This window comes from Pristiophorus japonicus, chromosome 3 (genome assembly GCF_044704955.1).
Source record: "Pristiophorus japonicus isolate sPriJap1 chromosome 3, sPriJap1.hap1, whole genome shotgun sequence".
Taxonomy (NCBI): Eukaryota; Metazoa; Chordata; class Chondrichthyes; family Pristiophoridae; genus Pristiophorus; species Pristiophorus japonicus.
The window spans coordinates 104,102,291-104,111,895 of record NC_091979.1 but is presented as its reverse complement, the minus strand read 5'-3'; the positions used below and the strand labels follow the sequence as shown (position 1 = coordinate 104,111,895).

General features: G+C 41.3%; 1 protein-coding gene across 1 annotated transcript in view; it reads left to right on the top strand.

Moving 5' to 3' along the window:
* The first annotated feature begins 1,736 nt into the window (after positions 1–1,736).
* galnt13 (polypeptide N-acetylgalactosaminyltransferase 13) overlaps positions 1,737–9,605 on the top strand; it is an 899,812-nt gene continuing 891,943 nt past the window's right edge. The window contains exons 1-2 of the mRNA XM_070875629.1: positions 1,737–1,850; positions 7,434–7,711. Coding sequence (XP_070731730.1) covers positions 7,570–7,711 — 142 coding nt within the window. The 5' untranslated portion in view covers positions 1,737–1,850; positions 7,434–7,569. The remainder of the gene's footprint in view (positions 1,851–7,433; positions 7,712–9,605) is intronic.

The window sequence follows — 9,605 nt, the reverse complement described above, 5'->3', positions numbered from 1 at the left end:
TCTGCAGCATTCTGCTTTTTCCTTGGATTGTATAATGGGGTACTGTCCAATTGAAACTGAGGCTATCCACTGGAAGTTGGTAGTTGCAATACAAATGTATTAGAACCCTTGAGCGATGAGCTAGATCATAGAATCATAGAATGACACAGTGCAGGAGGCCATTTGGCCTATTGTGTCTGTACCAGCTTTTTGGAAGAGCTATTCAATTAGTGCCACACACCTGCTCTTTCCCCACAGCCCTGCAATGTTTTCCCCTTCAATTATTTATCCATTTCCCTTTTGAAGGTTGGTGTTAAATCTGTTTCCATCACCTTTTCAGGCATTGCATTCCAGATAATAACAACTAGCTGCGTAAAAATATGTATTCCTCATGTCAACTCTGGTTCTTTTGCTAATTACCTTTAATCTGTGTCCTCTGATTACCGACCATTCTGCCACTGGAAACAGTTTCTCCTTATGTACTCTATCAAATCCCTTCATGATTTTGAACACCTCTATCAAATCTCATCTTCATCTTCTCTGCTCGAAGGAGAACAACCCCAGCTTCTCCAGTTTCTTCACATAACTGAAGTCCCTCATCCCTGGTACCATTCTAGTAAATCTTCTCTGTACCCTCTCAAAGGTCTTGACATCCTTCCTAAAGTATGGTGCCCAGAAATGGACTCAGTGCTCCAGCTGAGGCTTAACCAGTGTATTATAAAGCTTTAGCATAACTTCCTGGCTTTTGTACTCTCTGCCTCTATTTATAAAAGCAATGGTTCCAAATGCTTTTTTAACAGCCTTCTCAACTTGTCCTGCCACCTTCAAAGATGGGCTAACTGACCGTTTCATGTCCTTGACTTTTTATCTTTTTACCTGTTGCATTAAACAAAATCGATCAGAGTAGGCTTATGATCATTTTATTGTGCATTTAGTTTGTATAAGCTGTCATATGTTTCCACAGCTACGTACTGTAACGGAAGGTGTCCTATTTGCTTCTATTTTGCCCATCTGATGGGGCTGGATTGTCTCCGCCCAACACTACCGTTGTATACCTCGCATCAGTCTAACCTTGTGCAAGAAATAACATTTTGCCGTAAGCATCAAAGCAACAACACGAGTTCAGCACCGCGACTTGGGACAGCTCCCTGCGCGGCTGACACTGTGGCGCGCGCTGCCTGGGCGATGCGGTTCCGAGCCCCGCCCCAGTGCGCAGGCCCACACACAGCCTCGCATGCCCGCCTGGCTCGCGCCTGATTGACGTTTCCTCGGACCAATGGAAGCAGGGAAAAGGCGCGACGTTCGCTCGAGGAACCTATTGGGTCACTTCAGCTCACGTCGAAGAAAGCAGCCAATGAGGTTGAGGTGGGGCGGGACTTCCTGCGGCCAGCTGTGCTGTGATTGACGGCTGGCTGGGAGCTGAGCTCTGGTCCGGGTAGAGCTTGCAGAGTGAAGTGGGCGGCGCCACCCACACCCCCTACTGGGCGACTGGCACCTGAACTGCGAGGCAGCGACCGGCGGCTACTGTGACTTTGGCTGAGAATTCACAGCAGTCTCCCTGACAAAAAAATAAACGTCCATGTTAGCACCTCCCGGGCAGGTCAAAGTAAACAGCAAACACCGTGAAGTGATGGCGGAGCCGCAGACCTGGGCTCTTGGCAGCGAACCCACAGCAGCGCAGTTACAGGAGAAAAGCAGCAGCATCTCTCGGCTCCCATAATCACTACTGCACTTTAGCAAATCTTCGCAGGATTTTTTTTGTACAAGTGCCACGTTTCTAAGTGTTTGTGACAATTGATTGCTTAGTCTGCAAGAATGCAACAAGTTGATTGCAGCAGGGACTCTCGCATCTGTCTCTCTGATGTTGTAACGTAAGTAAAGCCAGTTCGTTGGCTTTTGAGATAGCTATTTTGCTATTTTTTTTTCCGTGGGAGATTATAGGTGTCGATGCACTTTTACGAGGTCAGAAAAAAGACGAGTTAATATAAAGAATTGGAGACAGTAAAAGCAATTGCAAAAACGGATCATGTCAGAGTTCAAGGTAGACTGCAGCACGTCTACTTTGAATTGAAATAAATAAACAATCGGGTTAGATTGCCAGTCCAATTCGTTTTTGTATAATTTTTCCATAGTCGAGTCTGTAAACGATGCGCTAATTTATTTTCTCCGCTTTTAAATTACCCCAGAATTCAAGTAGAAACTTTCTTCCTGTGATATTCGGATGTTGAACAGCTGAATTGCAATTTTAAATTGATGTTCACGGGACATTTTGGGGATATTTGATATAACGCGACTTGCCAGAACTTTTCAAGCTAGTTTGCGATTCCGTCTGTGTAGTGCATGCACTCAGACGAGAACTAAACTGTGGCAGTGCGTGGAGTTTGATACAGGAACAGACACCTGACAAAGGTTGTGTTGGTTGGTGATCTGCGTCGGCTATATAGTGGGATTGGTGAAAGCCCCTCAGCCCGCAGTCTTCGACTATAGACGCAGTGACGGCACTGTCTCCTGCAGCAGAATTATACGTTTCCATTCGTGCTGCTTTCGCTAATTAATTTATAGAAGAAATAAGCTGCATTTACAAGAGTCAGCATTGCAAAATTATATCCCACAGCGCATCATTCATTTCTTTACAGAGTATTACAACGCTTTCCTTGATAAGGCTGTTTTAATTTTTTACATGTATGGAAAATTTCATATTTATGTAGTACACCTGGAGGGACATGTATATAATGCAGAAACTCTCTAATTTGTGAAACGGGCTCGATCCAGAGCCAACAACAGTTATCTAGATTCCCTTTCTTGCCATTTTTTGTTTTAGATTTCTAACACAAACTAAGATACAGACTACTTTTCACTACAAGTGAGTATACATCCCAACATAGAATAAGTATTGTCCAATACAGTGATATTAGATGCAGATGAAATACTTTAATTCATCAACTTTAAGAAATGGGGTTTATAATGTATGTCTGGGAAAGTGTAATCTGTTTTATGTTATAGACATAAAACCTACACAATCCATGACTCATTCTATTCTACCTTCTGAACTCTGAGAAATTAAGGTGATGGTGAGGGACGTAAAACATTGCAAAGGTTTTGCGTAGGATAACTTTTTATTTTTCTATTTTTCTTTCCAATTAATTGGATTTCAATCTCGCACCAACATAAGGTGGGTGACAGGCTGGCATGCTTCTGTAATGCTGCTTGTGTGTGTGACCAGTGAGTGTAGAAAAGCAGCTCAGAGGTGACTTTCTTGTAAGGGAAAAAAAAGGATGAAGAATGACCACTTGGAACATTGAAGCTCATCTCTGTTAAGTGTTTAGCTTCCATCTGGAGAATGCTATGTGAACTCAAGTGCTGGAGCTTAAAATATTTTAAATGATAAAACATAAATCCATCTATTGTGTTCTGGATCTCACTGAAAATCCTTTTGCAGAAATATGGTAAAGTTTATGGTGGACTATAAATAGCTGCATATTGTAGAATAGATTTCAGTGTTAACTGTGTGGAAAAGAAAATGTTGCTCGAGTAACATTACAGTAGAGTAACCCTTCGATGACATTGAAAAGTATTATCGGTATAATTCACTTTAAATACAGTTTGTAGTCATTGTTGGTAGATCTGCCATTGTGGTACTTGAGTGCACAATGGTGCTTGCTGCCTGTCAATTGACATTTGCATATGCTCTTGGTCACCACTTAAATCAAATTTCTCAAAATATTTTTTTTTAATTGGGCTGACATTTTTTTCTATCAGCCTGCAATTATAGGTTCAAAATAATGTTTACTAATATATATTTCACAATAACATAATTAAACTTGCCTATAACATTGCCTTTTGTGTCATTACTTGTATTTTCCTAGTTTAAAAGTGTAAATTTGCTGACTAATCGTTGCCTGGGAGTTGTGTATCGTGGTGTAAGTTTTTTTTTTGGAGTAAAAATGTTATGCTCCCCCACTCTCCAAGACCCATTGTCCTCAATGCAAGCCCATTACCCAGCTCCCAACTATTCATTTCCCCATAAGCCAATTTCCCTATTGTACCCATTGCCCACTCTCCATATTGTTCACTCACCCCACAATTGCCCACTGCCACTGAGAGGTGCTGTCAAAGTTTGGAAAGTTGCTGAGTCCATGATCAGATCAGCGTGATCTTATTAAGTGGTGGAGCAGGCTCGAGGGGCCAGGTGGCCTACTCCTTTTCCTATTTCTTATGTTCTTATGTTCTTAAGTGTATCCTGCAGATAGGATATACTGTAGCCAAAGTATACCAGTGTTGGAGGGGGAAGTTAGTGAGTCAAGTGGCAGGGACACTGACCAAGCAAACAGCATTGCCTGGAAAATGCTGTGCATCTTGAATGTTATTGCAGCTGCACCTGTTCAAAAGACTGGTATTCGCCATCATACTTCTAGATAGTGGAGAGGCTATGAAGGAGCAACGAGTGAAGAACCCAGTCTCTGCCTTGCTCTTATAGTAACAATGTTGATATAGCTGCTCCAGTTAAGCTTCTGATTAGTGGTGACCCCCAAGATGGTGATGCTGTCCAAGTGCCACCTCCATAGTTCTGACGAATCCCAGGTTCCTCTTTGGCAATGTTGCCAGACCATGCTGCCAAACTCCAGGAGATCTATCCCATGCTGCCAAACACCAGCAACTGCATCTCTGTTCTATCAAATCCCAGGTCCATTCTCCAGTGCTACCAAAGCACAAGACTGCCCCTGTGCACCTGAACCGCACTGTACTGTTAAATACCAGATGCTGGATTTCCTTCATTGCATTTCCAGTGGTAATCTCACCAATCAGTCCAATCCTGTTTTGATGCCATACCACTTTGGGTCGGGGTTAAGAACCTTGTTTAGGAAGAGTTCCCAGTGCTTTATGCTGCTTCCATTGAGAGTCATGCGGAAAAGATAGCTAGTGCAGCTGGTGTTTCACTTACCGCAGCTGCTTAAAGGGGCAGACCAAAAACTGAATAAAATAGAGACTAATCCTAAACATTGATCTGCTTCAAATAATCCTCTTGTGGAGAAATGAGAAGCTGTAGAAGAGCAGCAGAAAGTGAAGAAACCTGAAGAGAACACACAAAATCATGTTTGTCACCTGGCCTTGCCACTAAAAGACATTGAATATCTTGGCCATACAAGTGTAATCCCTGGGAGGTGGTGCTGGGATGAGAACTGAGGAAAGGAAAGAACACATCAAACCCCATTGTCGCTCTGTCATTTACCCATCCTGAGGCAGGCAAGCAGTGGGCAAATTGCTCCACTCCCTTCGGGGTAGAGCAAATTACAACAGATATTTTTAGGGGTGGGGATTTGATGGGAGGCCACTCCACTTCATTTTCTACCCAGTATTCAGGAGGAATATCCAGACCCAGATAGCTAACTCAAACTGGCATATCTTGCATACAATCTTACTGCATTTTTATTGGCTTTACAATTGATAGAAGATAATTAAAATATGTAAGTAAAATAATCTATTTTCAATTCAGTTACATTTTTTTACATGGGTCAAGAGCTTAATTGGAAACTGCTATGTAAACAATGCCTATAAAATCTCCATACTCACCCGTTGATGTTTCTCTAACTTCTGTGGATCGCCGTGTAATAGAATTGGCAGTCATCATCATAGGCGGTCCCTCGAACGAGGATGACTTGCATCCACGAGAGTTCACAGATGTTTCAATGAAGGACCTGATGTTCCAGTCCTGAACTCCAGTTGAGGGGGTGGAAGATTGCTGTGCGTGGATTTTTTTAATGTGTGGTGATTGTTGCACATCAACCACCACACGGGCTTGACAGAGCTAGGCCTTTATCCAGTGGCAAGGGTTAACCAGGATGACTGGAGACCTGCTCTGCTGCACGGACCTAGTGCGCACACATATTGCAGTGTGGACAGGCCTGTGCCTCCCCTGGGCCCTCTGCTCTTTTGGGCTCCGTACCATCATTCACCACACCTTTGGCAACAATGTTCCAGGGCCCAGTGCTCCAGCTCTATCTATCGCCCCGACCTGCGGTGGCGTTCTCACACAGGTCGGGGAGGCCCACGATTAGTATTAATCAGATCAATGACCTGTAATGGCTCCATGTAACACTAGGTGGTGCTATTATTTTTTTCAAACAAATGACTCAACAACAATATTAACAACTAGCATTTTTAACGTGGTAAAACACCCCGAGGCACTTCTCAGAAGTGTTACCAGACAAAATTTGACACCAAGCCACATGAGCTATTAGGACAGGTAACCAAAGGTTTGGTCAAAGATAAAGGCAACATGCTGGAAATATGAAATCAAAACAGAAAATGCTGGAAAACACAGCAGGTTAGGCAGTATCTGTGGAGGGCGAAACAGTTAATGTTTCAGGTCAATATCCTTTAATCACAACACTTTTGAGGTAGGTTTTAAGGAGCGTCTTAAAGCAGGAGAACAGCTGAGACGATTCTAAAGGGAATTCCAGAGCTTTGGGCCGAGATAGCTGAAGACACGGCTGCCAATGGTGGGGCGAAGGAAATGTGGAATGCACAAAAGGCCAGAATGGGAGGAATGCCAAATTCTCGGATGGTTGTAAAGCTGGAGAAGGTTACAGAGCTAGGGAGGGGTGAGGCTATGGAGGGATTTGAGCACAAGATGAGAATTGTAAAATTAAGGTGTTGCTGGACCAGGAGCCATTGTAGGTCAGCGAGCACAGGGGTGGTAGGTGAATGGCACTTGGTGCAAGTTAAGATATAGACAGCAGAGTTTTGGATGAGCTCAACTTTATAGAGGAGGAAAGATTGGAGGCCGGTCAGGAGGGCAATGGAATAGTTGAATTTGGAGATAACAAAAGCATTGCTGAGGGTTTTAGCAGGAACGGACTGAGGCGGGCAGAGACGGGCGATATTATGGAGGTGGAAGTAGACAGTCTTAGTGATGAAGAGGATATGGGGTCGGAAGCTCAGCTTTGGGTCAAATAGAAAACCATCTATCATTTAACCAGCTAAAGTGCTGGGATTATTTAGTTGTTAGTTATTTAGTGTTTTTTGATTGTTGTCTAGTTTAATTTTTAGTGGCTTAGTTTTCTTCCCACACCCCTATGCTGGTGGCTGAAAGCTGTTCTCCAGTATATTGTACTGTATAATATCTCAGATATTCGAGTTTATTCTGAAATTCTCATATCTGCTCTATTCTTCTTGAGCACAACATCTACATGTCAGTTCAATATTTTGACCCAGCATTCAGTTTATTACCTCCAAGAACACAACAGAGACCGACAAAACTTACTGGCAATGAAATCTTGACCATCAGATCTACTCTTTGATGAAGTAATGTTTTCACCATTACCGGGTTCCTCAGAAATTCATAATTCTGCAAAAAGAAGTGACATTTAAGTGCATACTGAAAGTATACTAATAAAATGTTATGTTTTCTACTAGTAATAGTATGATACTAACTGTTTGTATTTTTTTTTCAGTTTCAGCATACTTTAATTCATTCTACAACTTGGATTTCTCGCACTGCCTCCCTTTTTTGCACTGTGATCTTTTTATCCGAGAAAGCAAAGCTACACATTTCTTGATTACCACTGTGGTTTACAGGAAAAAATAGTCATGAGGAGACTGGCTTGTTGCAAGGTTGTCTTGGCCACGTCTTTGGTCTGGGTGCTTCTGGATGTCTTCTTACTACTGTACTTCAGTGAATGCAATAAATGTGATGATAAGAAAGACCGATCTCTGTTGCCAGCTTTGAGAGGTAAGTGCTTGCTGTTGCTGGATTTTCCATCACGTGTAAAATAACTGATTTTAGAAAATGAAAAATATATTGCAAGGAAAAAATGATTTAAAAAAATCCCCTTCCCAATGCCTGCACAAATTGTGATGGTAACTTTGAACTCAGTTGATTTTCCTCTATATGAGAAAATAACTCTTCCCTGATGGGAGTACATTGACCCAAATCAGAGTTAGTTGTGCAAGATTAATGTGGTTTGCATTGACTATTTTGGTCTTGTATACATGGTGCTGACTACAAGATATGTACATTTAAATTTTAGGTATTTTCTAAATTTTTATCTTGTCAGATTTTGGATTGTGATATTGACATGGGCAAGGTTTTTTTTTATATGGCCAAAACGTTCTAAATTTTTTCATGGGTATTGGTAATAAAGCAGTGTTAAAGCAAACTGCTACAAACTATAGTGATTTGATGGAATTATATCTGCCTATATAAATGTTACAACTGTATACCCAAGAAAGCTCATCAGAAGTGTATGCATTGCAGTGGATAAAGGGTGTGCCGTGAACATGCCCTGCTGTCCAACATAGCATTTAAGCACAGTTTCAGAAAATTGTTTGAAGTCCTCGTAATAAGGAAATTTTAAGTTTAGATTTGAGAGGGGAAATTCTGGTGGCAGATTGATAAAATGCTGTCTTGATCGGTAAACAGTCACCTTCCACTCCCCTTCCTCTTCATTGTATTCCAAGCTGTGCGACTGGAAGTGAGCTGTGGGGAGGGAGAAACTGACAAGTTTCTGGAGAGTGCTTCCTTTGAAAGGCTCAATTAGTGTGTTTAATATGGGGAAGTACTTGTGCACTTTTAACTACATCCACGTGTTTTGGTAAAACATGTAAGTCTTTAAATAAAAGGAATAAGGGTTACAAACTAATTTAGTAAATTTAAGCTTTCATTCAACTATTAGAGATCTTCTGGTAATACTTTTAGCCGATTACAGCAGCTTACTGTGCCACAGATTAAGCATTGAAATGAAAACAATATATGCTGGTTTTCTGCTACCCTGCATGATGATTTTTTTTTAGATTAAACGTTCACAATTTTTCCCCATCTCAGTGAACACAATGAAAATGTATTTTTTTGTATATGCTAAAACATTATATTTCAACTGTATACAGTATATAACAGTTTAGTATGAGTGGCATTAATCAGCTTTTTTGGCTCTTTGTACCCCTCTCCCCATTCTTCGACTGTCATTTGCTGCTCTCAGGCTGTATGCATATAAAATAAGAAGTGCATAAAATGTACGCTGTGTTCTTGAAATAATTCCTTGGTTTCCATATTAAAAATATCTTGGTTTTGAGTTTGAGATCCTCTGGAGTCTCCCCTGGCCTCCAAATAGTATTACATCTTTGTAACATGTTTCTAGGTATCTCAGTACCTGTAACTGTTGTTCTTTATATAAATTGTTACTCAAATTGTGCTTATTGTGTATAGAATTAAATGTTTTTCTTAATTAACTTTTAAACAGATTGTTAATGCCAAGATGTTATTATGAAACATAACATTTCAGTTGCAGCATTTGTGTAAATACAGAAAACAATTATAAGTGTCTGAACAGCGAGTTGAGATAAATGGTTCATTCTCGAGTTGGCAATCAGTAACCAGTGGGGTGCTGCAGGGATCAGTGCTGGGACCCCAACTATTTAAAATCTATATTAATGACTTGGAAGAAGGGACTGAGTGTAACGTAGCCAAGTTTGCTGACGATACAAAGATGGGAGGAAAAGCAATGTGTGAGGAGGACACACAAAATCTGTAAAAGGACAGAGACGGGCTAAGTGAGTGGGCAAAAATTTGGCAGATGGAGTATAGTGTTGGAAAGTGTGAGGTCATGCACTTTGCCAGAAAAAAAATC